Below are 23,540 nucleotides of genomic sequence, written 5' to 3' on the forward strand. Positions count from 1 at the left end.
TTCTTTGCTTTGGTTGGTGGTTGTAAACTCCTCAATTTGATCTGTTATAACTTCGTGACTTTTGTGTTGTCGGATAGAGAAATTGAAGAGCTGGATGAATCCTAATTTGTGAAGAAAATTTCCTGTAGATGAAAGGCGAGTTTCTGAAAAAATATGGGCTGGGAATGTATTAAACAGCCATTGAATTTATTTTAAGATTACAATATAAAATCAATCAATTATAATTATATCACATTCATTTTAAAGTAAATTTAAATGTAGCGATGATAAAAGTGGTTCAATTTTTCTGTGGAGTTTGATTTCCTTTTGTATAATACCCTTTATGTTTCAGTCAAGTCAATTATATTTAATTATATGAAAAATTGATGCTTTATTTGGAATAATTTTTTTAATTATTTTTAAAATAAATTATTATATATATATATATATATATATCATTGGATTCAACGATTATTTAGTATAAAAGAACATTTGATGCTGTACAACTGATGGTGTCAAGGAATTTATAGTTTTATAAATGTTTTACGTACTGTTTTGATCGTAAATATTCGCAGTAACGGAAAATTCGATTCAATGTATATAATTGTATTAAAATTAGTATTTAATTAGTATAGTTGCATATAAACTAGGCTGTCCTTTAGATTCAGCTATACGACTATTATATAATTAATATTATAGAAAAGTAAAAAAAAAAATATTTTGAATGTGATTGATTGATTTTGTACAAAGTATGTAGGGATGCTTAATTTTTTTTAACAACCTCTATATGCTTGTTATGATTATATTACATTGAATTTTAGCAATATTGATGAGATATTTATTGTCACAATATATCTTTATTGGTCATTCAATTTATTTTTTAACTCTTCTAAACTAATTTTGATTTATAGATGCTTGCATATTTCTTAGGCATGCAGCAATGTCACATTAAAATTTATACATAGATCTTGAAATAACATTTTATTTTGTGCTTCACCATGTTATGAAATTTTTTGAAAAAAAAGTGCACTATTAGATATGATACAGAGGATAATGTATATCGATGGGTTGATCATTGCTACCTAATAATAATTCCAAGTCTTAAGCTTGCTAGAGATTTTATGTTGGTTTATTCTTTCTAATATGGACTTTAAGGGGTGCAATGCTTAGATTTTTTTTTATAAAATTTGTGTTATAATAATGCCAATATGGAATATAGATATTTCATCAAACTTATCTTCTAATTTAGTTATCCCCTTTAAGATGAGTTTGATTGAAAAAACTTTGCTTCTCATCAAAGATGATATATTTTATATGGTATGATGATATCATTTATACCTTTTTAATTAAGTAGATCATTACTCAATAAATATACATTTACAAGCATTAGGGACAAGTTTACTCTTGTGTTATTTGTGTTGGATCTTTATATCCATATATAAAATGCGGAAATAAAAATCATGATTTTAGAAAATTAAATTGAGACTTTCTCCATATTAATTTTTTAATAAATAATAATTTTAAAATATGAATTGAAGAAAACGTACCGAAATGTTGATTGAGATTGTAGATTTTATTCGTCGAAACGTAGATTGAGACTGTAAGTCTTTTTCTTCTAATCACCTCACCAAATATATTTTAGTGAGTGCGCACAATAAATCAATTATTGATGAACACATTTTCTTTTGAATCTAGTTTGTGTTCTAAACACAATTTAATCCTTCAAAAAGAAAAGATTAAGAGACTAACATTCTTCTCGTATATCCTCTTTCATCTCTTATGAAGGAATCATGTATCTCTCTCTTTCATGTAAAACTTAATTATCTTTTATAAGAAAAGTTCACATCTTTTCATAAGCACTTTTTTGTAATCCATGAATCATTTTTAATCTATATTTAAATGATAATTATAATGACACATCATCGACCTTATATTTAATGACACATCATAATATTTATCTTTAATGATATATCACCATCTTATCTTTTAATATTAAAAGATATTTATGAGGAGTCATTATTATCTTCATGAAATTTGAAATAAAAAAAAAATAAAAGGTGATCATAAAGGCATTACTAATGTAATCATAATTTAATATTTATATTATGTCTCATTCTTAATGATGCTGTTCAAGTACTATATATTAGTGCTTAGGTGATGAAGAAGGGACATATGGACCTATAATTTAAGCTTCAATAATGTTGACTATTAATTTAACTCTTAAATTAATAAATCACAAAATTTGAGTGCTCAATTGTTCCAGTTTTGAATTAATTATTCAAGGGAATTAATTTTCTAACTTTCAAAAATGAAATGAATAGATTCCATATATGTATATTAACTTTCGGACTTTCCTAGTCATTTGTTTCATTGTGTTTATGAGATACAATGATTGAGTTTATTTCTTCCAAATTATTTTCGAGTAAGTAAAAAAATCAAATGTCACAAATAGGAGTTTATTAATAACCAAGGATTAAGATTATTTTATATATGATCATCTTTATGATTAATTTTAAATTCTTTATAGTTAAAACATAATTTATTAGAGAATTCAAAATTTATCTGGTCCAATTCTATATAATCATATTATATAAAGTACCTCCATCCTTAATATCTCTATATCGAATAATCCAGATAAGATTATTCCATTTTTAATGTTGATGGACCGTACTAATAATATTTAATTATAGATTACAACTATAATTAATAATTATGATTTTTTTTAGATTATTGTCCATAACTCAATCCTCTTGTATATAATTATATACTTAATTATGGTTACATAAATAATCATGGAATAAAAAATATTATATCAAATGATAATATTGATACATGCTAAACTTATTATTAAATATTTATTTCTATAGAAAATATATTACAATAATATTTCTTTAGGGCACATTCCCTAATAATTTGTGGATATAAACATAGGAAATTCATTAAAAGATTTTTGAAAGAATTTTTCAAAGAAAGTTTATTTGTGGGTAAAATTTCAATAAATAGTTTATAGGACTTTTGAAGTCCATCACTCTTGATGCTATTCTTTTTATTTATTTTTTTATTATTTTTTTATTTTTTATTTTTTTTACTCTTGATGCTATTCTATTGATTACATATGTGATAATTAGGGTTACCTTTTTTTAGACGTCTTTCAAGAGTTGATAAATTTTCATTTCTATCACTCCATTTCATTAGATAATATTAAGATAGGAGGATTAGTAAATGACACATTCTTCTCGGAAGAAAGATGATAATATGTGATTAAAATAATCATTTACATTATCAATTTGAAATAGCTTAAGGTTAACATGAAATTCTTTTTGTATAAAGGCAATAAAAATGAGGAGAATAATGCTGAAATCAATTTTTTGCATGATAAATACCCATGTCATCCACGTCAATCATCAATGAAGTTAAATTTGTCCATGCTCATTGCACCTTAGAGAAAGTTGGATCCAAATTTGTTTATGGGAGACACTTGACTCTGCTGATAGGTTTTAGAGGGTTAGAGATTGAAGAATTAAATGAGAAAATGTACAAGTGTGGAGTGAAAGAAATAAACTCAAATATAGATATCAATAATGTAAACATCATGACGTCCAAAATATATCTCTTTATCTGATTTATAGGGTTAAGAGTGCTTTATAAAAGACTACAATTAGAAAAAAATAGAAATATAATATATAATGTACTGATTGGCATTTACTAACACATACATGTAGATTGAGCTGATTGAGATGGACATGGCCATTTGTCTCTAACATGGTTGTCTAACAAGTACTCTAGATGAGTTTATGAAAATGCTAATGCAGGGTGAAACTAGGAAGGCAACTTCATAGGAATGAGTGGCGAGCCTTCACGAGTAAATGGTGAGTCCCCTGGGTGGTATTGGTTGTGAGCTAGGGACAAATTCAATCATGAAATTACAGTCGTAAGCTTTATAGATGTGAAGTTCTTGTAACTTGTTATGAGAAGTCTACGTAATGTGGGTGCCCTTGATTGTAGCTAATTATTGTGAGAAAACGTAAGTACTTCTCAGGGTGTAGAATTCTGAAGACAAGTGTTTTGAATGGACTTGTTCAGAATGAGTTTGTCATATATTTGACCCCTCTAAGGGCAAATTCATATGTTGATATAATTTTAATTAAAAAAAAAAAGTAGACTATGATCACATATATCATATAATTTTAAAAAAAAATTAAGATGAGTAGGTTATTAAAAAAGTTGAAGTTTATATCATATTCAAAATTTTTCCTCTGCTCTAGCTCTATAATCTCCATCAGTGATTCGAGTCAACTCCGTCCCACCCAATTCTAGAGTCCAGCTTACCAAACAACAAGATCTCGACGGCGACCTACCACCCAACCGAGCAATTCTATCCTTCTCCTTACCGGAGCTCTAGCGTCGCCGCAGCTTCTTAGTCAAATGCCCCTGGTCAGTGTGTCATTTGCCCGTTCCTCAAAACCCTAGACCAAGGGCATTTTGAGCTAGATATGGGCCGAGATAGGGAATCAGCCGCCGCGGCCGACGCCGATGGTCGGGGTGGGCGAACAGAGCTGAATCGGCCGAGATACGTGACACTCCCGATCATATTGGTGTTCGCCTTGATCGGGTATGTCTACTACGTGACTGTGTTCTGTGTGATAGAGGATTGGTTAGGACTGAGGACGGCTTCGGGATTGGGGAACGCTGCCACCTTTACAGCGTTCGCGATTATGTGCCTCACCACTTACGCGATTGCGGTTCTCAGAGATGCGGGCCATGTCCCTTCGTCCTTTTTGCCCGACATGGAAGATCCTCAGGTCGTGGTCCACGAGATCAAGAGGAAGGTGCGTGTTGCTAGCTTAGATAGTTAGATTCATCGTTCTTGCTGTTTGGTTATACAATAGAATGTACCTGTAAAAATACAATATCTCGCAGGGGATGTAGGGAGCTTTATAAATTTATCAGATATTTCTTGTGGATCTTACTTATTGATGCTAGATCTCCGAAGTGCAATGTACAATGTTATCCGAGAGATCTGAGGTGTCTGCTCTTGGAAGATAAAATGAAGATTCATTAAATGCTATAACATCTCTAACGCTAGGAATCATCGTCCATAAATGTTGTGAATTAATTTGTTTATTGTAATGATCATCCATCAATGAATTCTCACCGTTTTTGTGTATTTGATATCATTTATGGCAGTTGCTTAGTATTCTATTGGGAAGATTTGCTATGGTAAGCATTATCCAAAGTGGCTTCTGTGTTTCTGAGAGTTTTTTTTAGAGATAGATATTGATATATTTTCCCTAGAGTTTTTTTATAGGATTTCTTTGGAAGTTGAAATGTTTCAATATTAGCGCTTTCTAAACTTTATCTTGATTTGACACATGTAGAGTTATGATGCATTTCAAGACTTGTGACGAGGAAATATCCTTTGTCTCCTATTTTGAAATTTTATAAATTTGATATGTTTCAATATGCTCTCATATGTCTTCCTCATTAGTTTCTATTCTTTTTGCCTTTTTTATTAAATCTCCTGCAAGATGAAACTTTCAAAGTTTTTCCCTTTTTAAAATTTCAATCAAATAGATTGTAAGAAGCCGCACGACTATATAAGAGTCTCTTGCTCAAAATACTCTTCAATCATTGCTAGTTCTATACTATTGTTACTATTGTTTAGACAAAGAATGAACATGAAATAATTGTTCTTAAAATTGGATCTTTAGAATGTAAAACTTTTGGAAAAGAGAAGGGCTTAGTTCAAAAGTAGATGTCTGAAATTTAGATTCCGATTCTTAAAGATGTTATCATGTTAATGAAATCAACACTATATTTTTAAGGATTTTGCTTCTTTTCATGAAAATCATTTCACTTATGCATTAGAACTACTTGCAAAAAAATGGCGATGATCAGGATATAAATGATCAAGATGATTAAGGAGCTTTCCCTACTGTTCCCTTTAGTGTTGTCATGGATGTTGTCATAGAGAGCATGGTTGTACACGGTCTTGCTCTATTGGTGGAGTAGAAGAGCCTTCTGTAGAAGTATATTGTAGGGATGAAGAACCTTCTTTAGTTCATAAAGCTTGCTGTTTGTTGTTGTAGTTCATAAGGCTTGTTGAATCGGTTATTTTCAATAAGCTAAAGGAGGTTGAAGCTTCTACTATTTCTGTGAACCCTTGTCTAATTCCTATAGCTGTAAGTATGGATGGTTTAGAGAAGAATCTGAATCTCTAGCATTGTTGTGGACACTCTCATAAAGAGCATGAACATCTACACTCTTTCTCTTGGTCAAATAATTTAAGAGTTTTATGTATAAGCATATCGTTGGATTTTTTAATAAGGCGAAGAAGGTTGAATCTTGTAATGTCCATGTAATCCCTTATCTGGTTCCTCAAGTTGCAAGCATGGATGGCTTAGAAAAGAAGTTGGATCTCTAGCATTTTCGTGGATGTTGCCATAGAGAGCATGAATGTCCACACTTTTGCTTTGTTGGTGAAGGAGTAGAGAGTCTTTTGTAGCAGCATATTGTAGAACTGAATAACCTTCTTTAGTATTGTAAGTATACTGTAGACCTACAATGCTTTATGGTGCGTAATGTTAGCTAATAAAAGAGAAGCATAAAATTAGGATAAATATTTCAGGGATAAGGATGCTTAGGTGGATGAGTTTCTTTACACTTGGAGACAGATTACGAAATGAGTTTATATGTAAAAAGGTTGGAGTAGCTCCAGTGGCAGATAAGATTAGAGAGAGTCACCTCAGATGGTTTTGTCACATTAAACATCGAGAGTAGATGTATTAGATGCTGTCTATTGTTGACTGTAACTGCTCCCTACCGACATACACGACACAACCGACACCGATCCCGCGAACCGTCGCCTCTCACGACATAAAAAAAATGCTCCTCCCATTCGGGAGATGGCTCTTTCCCTCTCTATTATATATAATATAATACATATGTTATAATATAATATTATATATATATAGTATTATATTATATATGTTATATTATATATAAGAGAGATAAAATATTATATGTAATAAAATAAAATAAGAGAGAAATAGAGACGGAGATAAATAAAAAGATTTTCAAACAGGTGTCGAAGACCCCGGCCGTCGTACCTTAGGTCCGGCTGGGATGGTTCCAAATTGAAGACCTGCGCTGTTGATTTTTAATCCGGGCAGATGGTTTTAAAATTTGAAGACCTCACGCAGTCGATCTTAAATCATGGTGAGATGGTTTGAAATTGAAGACCCTACGCCGTCGACCTTAGGTCCGGGTAGGAAGAACTATGGCAGTGCCGTCCCAATTTCTCCCTCGGTGGGGAGGAGACGCCGGGAGGCTGCCAAAATTTTCTTAAAAATTCGGGACTTAGAAAAATATTTTGGACTTATAAGAAATTTGGAACAAAATAAAGAAGCTCCGACACAATTATTATATCACTTTAATTGATTACAAAATGAATATATATATGGTGATAAAAAGAGACCACACTAATGAAATTCATATGATTGAAGCAGAGCCAACACTTGTAAATACAAGAGATCGGGATGAAGATAACCTAACAAAATTTATGATAATTTGAACAATGAGTTAGAAGCTTGATGATAGTTCAGGAGAAAGCTGTGCTTAATCAGAAAATGAAAGTTAAGTTCAAACATAATCTCAAGTCAAAGGTAAACGAAGAGCAAGAACTAGTGATTAGTATCATTCAATGAGAATGAGAATGTGATTATGTCTTGAACTACAATTATAAAATGAAGAGAGGGAGACTCTCAATGGCATATCAAAATTAGAAATTCATAATGATATAAGGCATAATTATGAGAAATTTGCAATATGATCATTGAAATTTTATGTTTGAAAGGATTGTGGAGACTAAAGAAAATACATTGCAATACTAACAAATATACGACCATTGGTCCGATAAAATGACAAAAGTTTGAATGATCACCAAAAAGACAAGGAAATGTTTGAAATGTCAGGAAAATATATTTTCTTAAGCAAAATTTATCAATTTAACATGCCACCGGATCCGCAACATGTGTGCAAGAGGACAGAAGGCGTTCGTAGGCCCTTAAATGAAACCCCGGGTTATTTTCTAAGCAAAATCACTTGCACAGTGGATCATGTTTAAATAATTTAAAATGCCCCCCTAATGTATTAAATATGATCTCTAAAACTAAAAAACATCCTGCATGTGCTCCGACAAATGTTTTAAAGTTATAAATATAAATGTCTGAGAATGCTGCGCAGGGTCAAATGATATAACCCGCATGTGCTCCGATCGTCGAATATAAATGTTAAATCCAACGATCCGAGAATGCTGCACGGGTTAAATATTCAAGTTTCATCCTCCTCGAAAGGACTGGAGTCGACACGACTTGAATAATAAAATGCCTCTCAAAATCCTACTAAAATACAAATGATTTTAAAATCACCCCGATGATGGCCGTGTTGATCGGAAATCTCAATCGGAGGGGTTAAATCTCAAATCAAATAAAAGTCTAAATTCTTGAAATAAAATCAATCACCTAAAAAACTCAAAACTAAAAATCATCCACCTCTCGCAACCATTTGTCGGGGGTGATAAATTTGAAATTAACCTCAGCTCACAAAGAGCAAATGTTGTGTCGGATGTATCACTACGATTCATCCTCAAAATAGTCTCTTGCCAACAGGGACGTGGCACGTGCCCTCTAATCGGGTGATTTTGCCGCAAAATCACCCGATTATATTACGATCACGACCAAAGCTTGTATGTTCCCTAAAGGCGTCAAACCCTTGAGTTATGAATCATAGGGTATATTCGATAGGCATAAAGCCCTCTGTGAGCTAAGGTGGATTCAGATATATCCCCTTAGATAAATATCAACCCAGGTTTACAAGGTATTCTTGGACGAAGCAACCCATGACTGCCAATAAGGTGCCTTCTGTCAGGTTGGGTCGACTACCTCCTCTGACTAAGTAGACCAGGGATTATGACAGCCCGGGACGACGGAACCATGGGATCTTGATCGGACTCGTCTTCATTCCCCCCACAACCAGTTTTAAGTTTATGGTGATAAACTCTAAATTTCAAATTTCAAACTTCCAAATTCCAAACTTTAAAATTCAAATCATAATATCAAACCCTAAATTTGTTGCTATTATACGATAGGTTTATAACCTATTCGACCTCTTTTAATGACTAGCCTTAATCGAAAGTTCTCTCTCGTTATCGGGAGGGGTAATTAACTATAGGGGCTTGCGCCTATAGGAAACCAGAACTCAGATCAAAAAGTCCTCACCAAATGAGGGCGAAATCTCTAGGTAGTGTCTTATCTAAAACCCAATCTGCCTTCTGAAAATTCCCCCGGAACCTAATCTAGTTAAAACTCTCTGCCGTCATCGTCACACTTAACAGAAAAATAAACCGATGGCGCAGAGAGGCCGGGAGATCACATATAAAATGGGAATTTTTCAAAGCCCACATCTATGTTAAAAAAAAGTAAGGATACATAAAAAGGTTGGAGTAGCTCCGATGGAAAATAATATTAGAGAGAGTCGCCTTAGATGGTTTGCTCACAAAAAAGATCAGTCTTTTGATGACCCTTTTATGAGAGTAGATGTATTAGATTCTTGCTATGTTAAAAAAGGTAGAGATAGAACTAAAAAGACTTGGTCATAAAATATTAGAAATGACATTTCTTATTATATTTAAATGAGAATTTGACTCTTAATAAGATACAATAGATAAAAAAGATTCATGTATCCTATCCTATGTAGTGGGATAAAATCTTGATATTGTTGTTATTGTTGTTGTGGTATTGTAAGTATGGATAGCGTAGAGAAGACGCTCAATGTCCACAATGATGAGCTGTACGCTTCGATCACAAAAGTGGAGTTCCATGGATCTTATTTTAAAGATATAAATAAGGGATTTTTTCGTGCTTGATACCAAGCTAAATGATTTGAATTATTATTTTGATTATCAAAAGTGCAAACTTAGCAATATAAAGAAAAGTTATTGTGAAAAGTTCCAAAAGCTTGATTTTTGGAATTGGATGAAGGCTAACAATCTGCAATCAAACATATATAATGTGTCAAGTCTCGGGTACCTCCATCTCAAGATGCTTCTTGGCTCCAACATTCTAGCTCACTATCTTAACATGCTAGATCAAATTAGAATGATGGTGGCCAGATACAATTTTCCTATGGTGCCATTGTTGAGAGTTGAAGAGTTTGCTATTGTTGATTGAGAGAAAGATGAGGTGGTCAAGGAAGAAAGACATTCCTGTCGGTCGCAGAAGTCGAAGAGCCTAAAGGACGCCTGAGATGGTAGCCAATAGAGAAGTTATCTGAGTTGACATCAGGTTGGGCATTCCGTCGTGCTATTTTCATCGCTCGTAAGAGGGATGTGTAGTATTCTTCATTTTGAATTTTTTCCTTTTTAATTTTTGTTGTATTCTTTTATTGAAGCCTAAAGGACGCCTGAGATGGTAGCCAATAGAGAAGTTATCTGAGTTGACATCAGGTTGGGGCATTCCGTCGTGCTATTTTCATCACTGGTAAGAGGGATGTGTAGTATTCTTCATTTTGAATTTTTTCCTTTTTAATTTTTGTTGTATTCTTTTATTGAAATAAATGAAATTTATTGCACAAGCTATGTGTACTCTTACGTCTATCATTGTGATTGATTAGGTGTGTTTATACACTAAATATTTTAGTGATCATTAGCAAGATAAATTTTATGAGGTTAGAAAGCATGCATGAATCTTAGTTATCGTGATTCAATTCTTTTGAGAGGAGCTATTCCGTTGTCTACTCGGGAGATATGTTAGTTGTATTATAAATACCATAATGATAATTCTTTGAGATTTGCTAAAATTCCTTAAGACATTGTTCTCTCTTCAGTCCAGATTTCTGCTCATCACTTTTCTTGGATTCAAATTTGTGTAATGATGACAATTTGAAGAACAATAATTGTAATGCTTTAGCTTTTGATATCGTAGTGAAATATCACTTTTAGGTCTTTTCATATATAAGATGTTTGGATGCAGAACTTTTTTTTTACTTGCTTTCATAATTCCTTTGATGTGAAACTAAATGCGATAAACAAGAATTACAATTAAGATATTAATAGAAGTGATGAACTTTACTTTGCTACCAATAACTCTTTGTTTGCTCAAGTTAAAGCTTAAAAAAAAAATATGGCGCTGAAAGATTAAGTAATAACAATTGGTTACAGCCTATGTTGCACCGATACACCTATTTATGAAGGCGTGCTGTATCCGATACACCGATACACGGATACGCTTCCGATACTCCACCGATACGTGTCGGATACACCAAAGACGTATCCAATTAAAATACTATTTAATTTCAAAAGGACACGCGTATCCGATACACATGTCCGTTGAAAAACAAAAAGAAATCCGAAAAAAAAAAAAGATGCGTCGTATTTACTTCCGCGGCTGCGAGCAAAGTTCTCTCATTATGTGCTAGACAATTTATGTTTATGCTTTTGTTGTTGCACTAGACATTTAATGCTTATATTTTGATATTATAAGCTACAAGGCTACAAATGATGTTGTTGTCATTTTTTTTTTTGTAATTTAAAATATTATGCTTTGATTGCTTTCTTAATTTTTATGTATGATTTATAAATTATGATGCCGTGTCCGCGCCGTACATGTATCATGTATTTTTAAGAATTGACGATGCCCGTATCCGTATCGTGTCGTATCCGTGTCGCTGTATCCGTATCGGTGCAACATAGGTTACAACTTGAGATTAGTTGGACTGGCAAAATAACAACCAAGACTAGTAGGTAATGCAAATAGCAATTGTAACACAAGCCTCAAATTTAAAATCTAGATCATTCACCTAGAGAGCTTGCACTCAATCTCTTGAAAGTGGAGGCTAGTGGAGGAGAATTGCAAGCACACTTAAGGATGCCACTATCACACAAGTGACGCCGAGGGGACTAGTTGCTGGGGAAGAAACCGGAGTTGGAGAAGTAAGCGGTCGTCCGATAAGAGTCCACGGAGTTCTTGGTCGTTGAAGCTCGATAGTCTCAGCGAGACAATAAACGATGCGGTTGACGTAACGTTCAATCCGGCTCGTAGAAGGGAGAGAGGAAGATGTTGATCTCTCCTTGGGCGTTGTAGGCAAAACCGTGATCAACTTATGGATTCGCCATGCATTTTTGCCGGGAGATGAAGGAGCACCGATGGAAAGAAGAGGGAGAGGAGGTGGCGGCTTGGAGGGAGATGGTTTTGAGCCGGCTTGAGGGGTTGGAGGGGGGTCGGCTAGGGTGGGAGGCCAAGAGACAAAAGCAGAAAATCTGAAATTCCTTCAGATTTTAGTGGGTTGGGAGGGATTTAATTTGAAATTTCAAATTAATCCAAAAGGGGAGAGGGGCGGCAATGGGGAGGGGATTGGGGGCTGATTATGTGGGGGGAATTGGAGTTAATTTGTTTCAAATTTAAGATTCCAAGGGGGTTTGGGGGGGGGGGGTGGAGTCCGGCAACTGGGTGGTTGGTGGGCGGTGGCCGGCGGCAAGGGAGGGTATAGGGAGGGGAAAACCGATGCCAGAAGAAATAAGAGAAGAAAATGGAAAAGCTAGGTAGCTACAAACCTCAAGTACCACCTCCTTTAGAGCTCACAAAGTGATCTTGGAAATCTTATGAACTCACAAAGAGATCAACAATAAGAAAATTTCGTTCATCAACCAAACATTACAATGCATGAGGCCTCTTTTAAATAGGCCAAGATAAGACAAAACTAAAAGACACAAATGCCCTCAGGGCTACACAAGCGACTAAATACCCACAGGGGTAAACTAGGAAAATAAAATGCAAGAATAAATAAATATAAAATAAATTAAAAATAAAGGCCCTGGATCGTAGCCGTCGATCTGCGTCTCCTATGATTGTACACGTGTCAAAATCTGATGTCCTCATCATCCTTTTTTTTTTGCTCTCGTCTTTCCTAGGGACTTATGTTTAGCGCTTGAATTTTTCATTCCTCAACATTACTTCGAGAAGATATCTGTTTAAAAAGGTGATACCAAGGGGTAATGCTTTACTTTCACAAGTGGCTTCTCCTTCGTTGCTTCTCTAGCAAGCACTACAAATACGAAAGGTTTGGAAAGACTGAAGGCTTGCTTCAGAGAGAAGAGCGAAAAGCCAAACAGTACCTATGAGAAGATTGACATTTGCTTATTTGAATGGTATTTTTAGATAAGATTGGATATTCCATTCAATGAATAGCTTAACGATATATTGATGACCTTTCATTTGGCTCAACTTTCCCAGTATGCTTTTGCTAATCCTGAGGGGAATGGGATGGTTGTTCAAAGAGTATGACATTCTTTTTATTTGTGCAGCAGTTTATGTAATATGCTTCTTCTCTACTAGACCTTCTCAACTGCTGAGAGTTGAAGGATTGCTGTCTTCCAACAAAGGTTGGGGGAAGAATCACTTCTTTGTAAAATCTGACAAGGGCTGGGAATATTCGACTTCACCAAAATTTGCCATCGCTGAAGCATTTGAGATGAGAGAAAAATACTGAAAATGAAATAGAATTTCTCTCCTCTCCCTCTCCTTTTTTTAGCAAGTGTTATCCTCCACAGAATTAAGATAATATTTTAGAGACTGGATTAGGTACAATACATTAAGATTAGAGGCGTTTATTGTTTTCTTAGTAGAATGGCTTTATACAGTATCAGTCTAGGAACATAAATTTAATGTCAGATTTACAACTTATATATAATTCTAAGCATTGGAAATTTATTCTCTTAGGCAACATTTACTAATTATTTCAGGGTGGAGATTTGAGATACTGTCAGAAATGTTCCCACTACAAGCCTCCACGAGCTCATCATTGTCGTGTTTGTAAAAGGTGTGTTTTGAGGATGGTATGTACTTCTACAACCTTGAAGAGTTTTTTGTCATTATCATAATTTATTGTGGTTTCAAACGTTCTTTATATGTTCACAGGATCATCACTGTGTCTGGATAAACAATTGTGTTGGCCATGCAAATTACAAGGTTTTCTTTGTTTTCATGCTATACACTGTAATTGCTTGCATCCACTCATTGGTATGTGTTTCTTTCTTTTCTTTAAGATATCGCCCTTCCATCATGTAGCAAGCTGATACGCATGTACCTTGTTCCAGGCTCTGCTTCTTGGATTTGCTTATGATGTCCATAAAGGTCAAATACACAGTGGTGGCTCTCTAAAGACTTCGCATGTAACTTACTGTGCGGCTATGTATTGGATTATTTAACCTGTGAAGGCTTCCTAACTTATTGAATATATGCATTAGCAGATCATCTATGGAGTTCTGCTATTCCCATTAACCCTTGCAGTTAGCATACTTTTGGGATGGCATATCTACTTGGTCGCACAAAACAAGACGACAATAGAGGTTTCTACGACTTTGAATGAAAACCTTTTAAACGTTATTTGTAGAATAATATGTCTGTTGTTTCCTTACTTCTAATAAATTTTGTCAGCATTATGAAGGAGTAAGAGCAACGTGGCTTGCAAAGAAAGCTGGGAATGTCTATGCACATCCTTATGACCTTGGTACATATGAGAATCTCGTACTGGTAAGTTCAATGTGATTTCTTGGCTTTTGCCGTTTTGTAAACCTGAGGATGTTGAATATTGTAGAAAGTGACGACACACCAAGAGGAGAAAATGCTAGAATACCTTTAGATGAGCAGAAAGGCGGATTTCTATTTCTGTGTAATACATTGTTCAATACAATTTACTGTGATAGTTGTGTGTATTTATAGATGTAGGGATCTACACGTGTAGAGCTATGATTAGCTGAGTTTGTTATAGACTAACGTCTTGGCATGTGGACATGTGCAGAGCTAACATCCACATGTGAGTTGTTGCTGAGCTAGCCTCCGAGCATGTGAGCAGTTGCTGAGAAATGTATCAGGTGATTTTTACGCCCCCACAAACTGACAGTGGAAGAGATGTAACTGTTAGTTTGGATCTGAGATCTTGAAACCTGGAGGTTGGGAGCGATTTGGTGAGAATATCGACGATTTGGTCTGTTGTGCTGATAGGTACCACGGTGAGCTCCTTGAACTGAATGTGATCTCGTATGAAGTGGAAGTCCACTTCAATATGTTTGGTGCGAGTGTGGAATACCGAGTTGTTGGCGAGAGCGATTGCGGACATGTTGTCGTAGTTGAGGATGGTCAGCCGAGTTTGTGGAGTGTGGAAGTCCTAAAGAAGACACCTGAGCCATATTCGACTGCCGCAACTGCTAGAGAGCGATATTCTTCCTTGGTCAAGGAGCGAGCTACTGTTTGTTGCTTCTTCACTGTCCATGAAATAACAGTGGTTCCAAGGAATGCGCAATATCCTGAGGTGGAGCAACGGGTAAGAGGATCAGTGGCCCAATCGACATCTGCAAATGCCGTGAATGTGAGGTCTGATTTGGAGATGGGAAGGTCATAGTTGGCGGTGCCTTGGAGGTAGTGGAGCAGGGGTTTAAGTAGGTGAAAATGTTGTGACAGAGGACAATGCATATGTTGGCATAGATTCAATTGCGGGCTGTGTGGATCTGGGAGGGTTTTGAGTGAGCGGACGTCCTCTATTGGAGGAGTTAAAACGGCCATGCCCACGACCCCTATTCCGACTGGTGTAGAGAGCGGTAGTGAGATTATGTACTTAATGATCTTTGGCATATTCTATGGCAAGGTTTGTTTCTTCACTTAGAAGCAGTGAATTAAGATCTTCGAGGCTAACCAAAGGCAGTTTGGTGCATATAGATGTCTTGAAGGCCTGATATTGCGGTGGTAGGCCGTTTGGTAGGCCGTTGAGAGTGTATAGTAGGATGTCTTCACTGTCGATGGAGCAACCGGCGGCGGCGATGTTGTCAACAAGAGTCTTGACGTTGGTGAGATATTGGAGCATGGTGAGTTGGCCCATGGATATTTGATGCAACTCGTTTTTGAGTTGTATCACTTGTGATATGTTTGAAGCTTAAAGACGACGTTCAAGCGTGCTCCAAATGTCGGCGCAGGTGTCTAGATGGAGAACATAAGGAAGAATGCCTGCCATGATAGTTGAACATAGTGCAGCTGTGAGATTTTGGTCGATGAGGGTCCAACGAGTATAAGCAGCATTAGGTTAGGAGGTGCCGCTGGAATCAAGCTATAGGTGGGGAGGAGCTTGAGAGGATTTATCGAGAAATCCTTCATAGTTGTTTGCTCTAAACAACTTAAGAATTTGGGATCTCCACATGGAGTCTTTATCATTGGAAAGCTGAATAGGGACAATGGTTTTGATGTTAGATATGGGAAATTTGAGGGATGAGGGAATGGTGATGTCTTCGGATAGATGTTCCGTAGATGCATCTTGAGTGTGGGAAGAAACAGAGGTTTTCATATGGGGATTCAAAGGGCTGTGAGCCAAATTGGCTCTGAGACCATGTAGAAAGTGATGACACAACAAGAGGAGAAAATGCTAGAATGCCTTTAGATGAGCAGAAAGACAGATTTCTATTTATGTGTAATACGTTGTTCAATATAATTTACTGTGATAGCTGTGTGTATTTATAGATGTAGGGATGTACAGGTGTAGAGCTATGATTAGCTGAGTTTGTTATAGACTAACGTCCTGGCATGTGGACATGTGCAGAGCTAACGTCCACATGTGAGCTGTTGCTGAGCTAGCCTCCGAGCATGTGAACAGTTGCTGATAAATGTATCAGGTGGTTTTTAAATATGTTGTTGCTTGTTTTCCAAGACTAACGATCTGCAACTGTAGTCTAACTGCAAAAACTTGGATCATTTTCTTGCCCAAAACATGTTGCACTGAACTTTTTTTTTCCCTCTGTGTAGAAGTTTAAAGTTTTGTTTGAAAATCTTTTTAGTCAAAGTGTTTGCTAGATTTGAGCAATGTAGTAGAGCCCGCTTATAATGACAAAAAAAATGAAAGCAACATCATTTGTAGCCTTGTAGCTTATAATATCAAAATAAAAGTAAGCATTGAGTCAATGGAAGAGTTAAAACTCATTGCCTAATAATAATTTTATGGCATGATTCCACTAATTATGTTGTTGCATGATTTGGTGGCATGTTTATTGAATAACATATAAGAGCTAAACTTTTTTTTTTTCCATTTAAGAAGACATACAAACCACAATAATAAGATTTTTTAATACATGAATAAAAAATCAAAGCATTACAATTGCAAAATAATTGATGCACTAATATCATATTTTCTAGTAAACTAACATCAATGTAAATGGCTCGCGGGTTCCAAACTATGAGAATCTCACTCGCAGCCTCGGAAGTAAATATGACGTATTTTTTCGAATTTTTTCTCATCTTTCAACGGACACACGTATCTAACACGCGTGTCCTTTTGAAATTAAATAATATTTTAATTGGATAAGACTTTGACGTATCCAACACTTATCGGTGCCATATCGGACGCGTACTGTGTCCGACACATCCAACACAGCACGCCTTCATAAATAGGTGTATCGGTGCAACATAGGCACATAGCTACAGAGATATCAAAGAATTCCGACAACTATAAGTGTCTGCAAAGCGCTATAAGAAACTCGTCGACCTGTTGTGATGCGGACATCGGCACGAAGATTTGACGCATCTATCACAGGAGGCGTCGTAAATCGACGGCTATAATTTAAATTGTCATTTATGAGTTATTTTCTGAATTTTAGCTCTTATTTTATGTTATTTCCTGTTTTACCCCTTGGTTAATTTATGTGAGTGTTGTGGCAATTTTATAATTTTGAGTTTTTCTTATGTTGTGGCCTATATATAGGGCCTTAAGCTATTGTGATGGAGGAAGAATTGATATTAAAATTTGTGTCCACACTTGTGTTCTTTTGAGAGAATGATAGTGAGATTCCTATGAGAAGGAATTGGAGCTTTCACCAGCCGCAGGATGGGTCCGGGTTTGTGACTTGAAGTCCCTTGGAGATGGGCAAAGAATCACCCGTCTGTCTTTGGAAGAGTCCAAGGCTCGCGGTTTTTATCTTCTATATTGTCTTCTATCTCTTGTTTTTATTTTGTTCCTTCTTATTTCCTCTTCCCCTTCCCCATTGCCAACCTTATTTTCCCCGTCCACCACAAACCGTCGTCTCCCTAATCCGGTCCCCCACCTTTTCCTCTTCCACTCCCACGGCATACTCCCCAAACCCGAACCCATGCCGCCGGCTCCACCTCATTAGCTGCTGGCCGAACCTTCCTCTCCACCCCTCTTTTTGGATTTCCTAATATGGTTGGGTTAATTTAGGGATTGATTTGAATTTGAAATTATTCAAATTCAAATTTCAAATTCTTTCCTAATTTAGTTCATCTATTTTTGGAAAGTGCTTAATTGAAATCAATTTGAAATTTTATATTCAAATCTGAGAACATTAAATCTCTTGCTTGGCCGAATTTTCCTCAAGCCCCACCTCTATTATTTCCTAAAACCTCCTTCTGAGTTAGGAAATAAATCCCTGGTTTTCCTCTCTCTCATGTACCCGCCGTTCTCCCTTTTGGAATTTCTGTTGGAAATCCCTCCTTTGTGCTTGATTTCCCTGTGAGAAAACTTTGGGAATTTTGACCTGCTGCTGGCCGAATTTTCCAAAGCTTCTCTCATTCACCCTTTTCCACTAAACCCTCTCCAAACTCCACCCAACACAGCAGGCCGAAATTTCCCTAGGTTCCCACTTTGGTTTTCTCCCCAACCTCTCTCTTTCCCGTTGGAATACTTCAAGGGAATTAAAACCACAAGACTTCTCCCTCTAATCCCCCTTGTTATTTTAAAATTCTGAGAACTTCCTTCAGATTTTGGAGATAAAATCTGGAACTGCTCTCAGATTTTGGAGAAGTGATTTTCACTCTAGCAATCCTCCTACCCGTTCTACATCATGTTGCCAGCGGAAGACCCCAATTATGGCATTAACGACGCAAAGTTAAATGATTTCATGAATGATTATGTAGAGTCAAAGAATGATCAGTTGAAAATGTGTTTCATCTTATCATCTCTATGGAGATATCGAAGACTTCGAACAACTGTGAGTGTCTGCAAAGCGCTGTAAAAAATCGTTGATTTGCTATCAGCGGAAGGCCCCAATCTCAACATTAGCCACGCGAAGTCGAATGATTTTATTAACAATTATGTAGAATTAAAGAATAAACAGTTGAAGAAGAAAATATGTCTCATTCTATTATCTTTTCAAAAAAGGCTAGGACTCAAAAAATATGCCATGTCGTTCAAGTAAAGACCTGGAGATCAAACCTCGCAACTCAGTGTCCCACATATGTATCATAGAATGGGCCCTTCGAGTACACTGTTCTGGGGCCGTTGGAGAAGCTTCTATGTACTATATGTATATAAGATACTAGATGTTGCTGAGACATAATAGATAACCTGATACTTTTCCTTGTTCATGCTTCGAGGAGAATACCTTATGGCTAACTGAAGACAAAGAGAGCCTTTGGACTCATCAACTTATGATACCTGTTCTATCACAAAACGATCCCATGTTGTTTAGATGTCTTTACCCAATCTAAGGATCAGTTGATTCGTCGATCGGATCTCCCGAAGAATGAGAAAAGAGAGTCTACATCAGAATAATGAAAGTACATCATGACTACGCTGAATATTAATGCTACAATTCATCTGTAAGCAAAAGCGGAGAATCAGTAGTAAAAATCACAGGTCGTCCACAAGCTGCAATGTCATGCCACCTGATTTGAAGTACTCGCACAAGCAAAAAGAAGATGTCAATAGAACTCGAAATAAATCCTCACGCATTTGGCAGTAGTAGTCACCTGTGTAGCCAACTGCATTTAAAAATGCAATACACCAATTTGCACTGCATGCAAATATTTTAAAATTCCCCTCATATATGCATTGCAGCATGCACAGAAAATCATCTAAACATACTATCCAGCATCGTGAGACTAGTTTAATTTATAACAAATGCATTGCATGTGCATGATAACATGGTGCATATTTACGTGTCATAACTTGCGGAATATGTTATACGGGCTGTGGGCTCCGAAAATTTCCATTTTGGGTGTGATCCCGGGGGAATTTTCAGAAGGCAGATTGGGTTTTAGATAAGACACTACCCAGAGATTTCGCCCTCATTTTGTGAGGACTTTTTGATCTGAGTTCTGGTTTCCTATAGGCGCAAGCCCCTATAGTTAATTACCCCTCCTGATAATAAGAGATAACTTTCGATTAAGGCTAGTCGTTAAGGATGTCACATAGGTTATGAACATATCGTATAATAGCAATAATTTTAGGGTTTAAATTTTGAATTTGGATGATTTGAAATTTAGAGTTTATCACCACAAACTTAAAACTAATGTTGGGGGGAATGAAGACGAGCCCGATCAAGATCCCATGGTTCCGTCGTCCCGGGCTGTCATATTCCCTGGTCTACTTAGTCAGAGGAGGTAGTCGACCCAACCTGACAGAAGGCAACTTGTCGGCAGCCATGGGTTGCTTCGTCCAAGAATACTGATAGGAAATACTTGATTCCAAGTATTTCCTAATCACTTTAGCCAAAGATCTCACAGCAAAACTGCTGTCCACAGCAGGAAATCAGCCAAACAGTGGGAAAAACACGAGAAAAATGATAGAAACACGAAGTACGAACTTGTATTTTACTAGAAGATGAAAGGAAAATAGCAAAGATACAAGGATCCTCTATTCGAGAGGAGGATCGCACTCTCCCAAGTCTCTAGAATACGATCTAGAGCCCAAATCAACAAGAAGAACAAGAGAAAACTTCAAAACAATCACATAACCCTAAACCACTCCATTACTCCCTACTTAATGCATACAATTCAAAATAGACACAAAAGGACCTAATTGCCCTCACTTCATCAGGGTGACATTAAGGTCACTTGTATTTTTGTAGAATTTTGAGAGGTATTTTATATCTCAAGTTATGTCGACTCCAGTCCTTTCAAGGAGGAGGATAAAACTTGAATATTAGACCAGCGCAGCATTCTCGAATCGTCGGATTTGGGACTTAGATATGACGATTGGAGCACATGCGGGTAATATCATTTGACTCTGCGCAACATTCTCAGACATTTGCATTTAGAAATTTATTGCATTTGTCGGAGCACATGCAGAGATTTAATTAGTGTAAGTGATCATATTTAATATATAAGGGGCATTTAAAAATATTTAAATATGATCAATTTGCGAGAGTGGTTTTATTTAAGAAATGCCCAAATTTTTATTTAAGGACCTACGAACGCCTTCTGTCCGCTTGCACACATGTTGCGGATCCGGTGGCGTATTAGATATGGCATTTATGAGCTTTGGTGCATCACAATATATTTTTGACATTAAACTCTATATTATAATGATGCCAATTAGCATATTGTTTCATCTAATTTTGCATAGAGTTTACATTTTATTTAAGTTGTTGTTGGATTTCTAGCAAACTCAATCATTTCCTTATCTTTATATATTCTTGAGACAAGGTATATATTTATGAATTAAAAGATTGATAGACTTTCTCAATTAAAGATTATCTCACAAATTCCAAAGCTATATATATTGAAGAAGTCAAAGGAGGAGTATTATAAGGCCAAGAAAAACATATATGTCAAAAGCCGATGAGTTTTAATTAACACCCTTAATAGAATTATACCAAGTATAATTTTATTACATGGGTAAGCATATTCCCATTCTGCCTTTCATTACTCTTATCGGTTGTCAAAGGGTTGACGAGAAGACTATTTTAAGAAGTTTGAGAATCTCTATTTTTTTATGACATTAATATCATTAAGGTATAATCATTGATAGTAGTAACTTTCATAATTGCAATATGGTAGTCTTTAACCTTCTTCAAAACAGTTTCAAGTTTCATTTTAATTCTATGCTGTCCAAATTGAGTTCAGGCGTCGGGGTTTGGTTCAGCCGGCGGCGTCGGGCCGGCGGCGGTCGGTTGGTGTGGTCGGAGTCGGCCGGCGTCAAGCGTTGAAGGCCGACGGGCTTGCAGGAAGTTCGGCCGGACTGGATGCCGAGTTAGAGTCGCACGAAGGAAGATGGCCAACGTCGATGAGTTCGGCTTCGGATGGGCTTGATCAAGGGCCGGCTAAGGCAGATGGATGCTAGAGAGGATTTGATTGAATTCGACGGGAGCAGATTGAGCAGATCTAGGGCACGACCGCGCACTTCGTTCGTCTTCGGTAAGTTTCCGAAAATCCTTTTCTTCCCTTTCCTTCAGTTTAGAGCCGTTTGTATGTGCGCTCCTCAACCGGACGAAAGGAGCATTTTTTATGTCGTAAGTATGTCGGTGGGCGAATTGTTGTGTCCGATCGGGTATGTCGGTGGGGGAGTCGGTGGTATGCAATTACAGTCAACACGGGCATGTTGCCCAAGATTGCAAGTATATTTCAAAATGACCTCCGATATGTATTTGTACGTTGCCGAGGATTTCATTCTAGCATGTCGTCTCGATATTGCTATTGCATTCTCAAAATAACCTAAGACACGTATCGCTAGGATGTTGATGATTTCATTCTAGCGTGTCGTCTCGATATTGTATAGCATTCTCAAAATAACCTCAAGCAATGTTGCTATTGCATTCTCAAAATAACCTAAGGCACGTATCACTAGGATGCTGATGATTTCATTCTAGGGTGTCATTTCGGCATCGCTATTACATTTCAACGTGACTTCCTGCACGTAACGCTAGGATGTCGAAGATTTCATTCTAGCATGTCATTTCGATATCACTATTGCATTCTCAAAATAACCTCAGGCACATATTGTTAGTTTTTTTTTTTGTAGACGATAGTCATTCCTTAAATTTGCACACCCCGACATCAGTAATTATGCAATTTTCTAGCAAATCTATAAACACAGCTATCATGCTCAAACAATTTTTAGCCTGCCATGATTCTCTTTATATGGTACACGAGTAAGTAAAAGCCGTGCTGCAGGTTATCAAAAATAGCTTCTTGCTCATTAACAAATGGTGCTCATTTCGCTAAGATGTTCATGTTCGGCTCGATTGTTAAAGTGAACCGAGCTTGAACAAATATTTAGAGCTTATTTTCTTTTACGAGCCAAATACAAACATGACCATGTCCGATTGTATATATCATAGCTTAATTGTTGTATATTTTTAAGATAAATGGATTCATAATATATTTTTATGCTTGATCTTAAGTTTGATCGCATTCCTTCCCAGGTGCTTGGATCTAATATTCTCTGCTGGATTTGTCCCACATCAAGCCACATCGGTTCTGGTCTCCACTTTCCCTCATCTTATCACAGCAGGCTTGAAACCATGCCAAGATAACGGCGAATTATTACGTCCGGCATCCGAACCGTCCGGAGGCAAATCCGGACGCGCCACGTCACTCGCCACATAGATCTGCTGCCTCTGAGGACACTCGTTGGATTTATGACCGAGCTGGAAACAACGAAAACATTTTAATGTCGACGGTTTGGCGTATGGATTGTCTCTAACGGGAGTCTTCAATTTTGGCTGATTTCGGGAATCAGTCGGAGTGTTACTGGGTGTAGCCGACGGTGCAGACGGTCCCACATTCTGT

The 23,540-nt window shown here is 36.5% G+C and overlaps 1 protein-coding gene across 1 annotated transcript; it reads left to right on the plus strand.

Moving 5' to 3' along the window:
* The first annotated feature begins 4,227 nt into the window (after positions 1-4,227).
* On the plus strand, positions 4,228-23,343 carry LOC110103457 (probable protein S-acyltransferase 16). Its single transcript, XM_020832190.2, has 7 exons — positions 4,228-4,808; positions 13,778-13,870; positions 13,953-14,054; positions 14,132-14,206; positions 14,285-14,383; positions 14,472-14,567; positions 23,174-23,343. The coding sequence occupies exons 1-7, from the start codon at positions 4,473-4,475 to the stop codon at positions 23,282-23,284; spliced, it is 912 nt and encodes a 303-aa protein (XP_020687849.1). The 5' UTR covers positions 4,228-4,472; the 3' UTR covers positions 23,285-23,343.
* The last annotated feature ends 197 nt before the right edge of the window (positions 23,344-23,540 follow it).

This window comes from Dendrobium catenatum, unplaced genomic scaffold (assembly GCF_001605985.2).
Source record: "Dendrobium catenatum unplaced genomic scaffold, ASM160598v2 fragScaff_scaffold_1395, whole genome shotgun sequence".
Taxonomy (NCBI): domain Eukaryota; kingdom Viridiplantae; phylum Streptophyta; class Magnoliopsida; order Asparagales; family Orchidaceae; genus Dendrobium; species Dendrobium catenatum.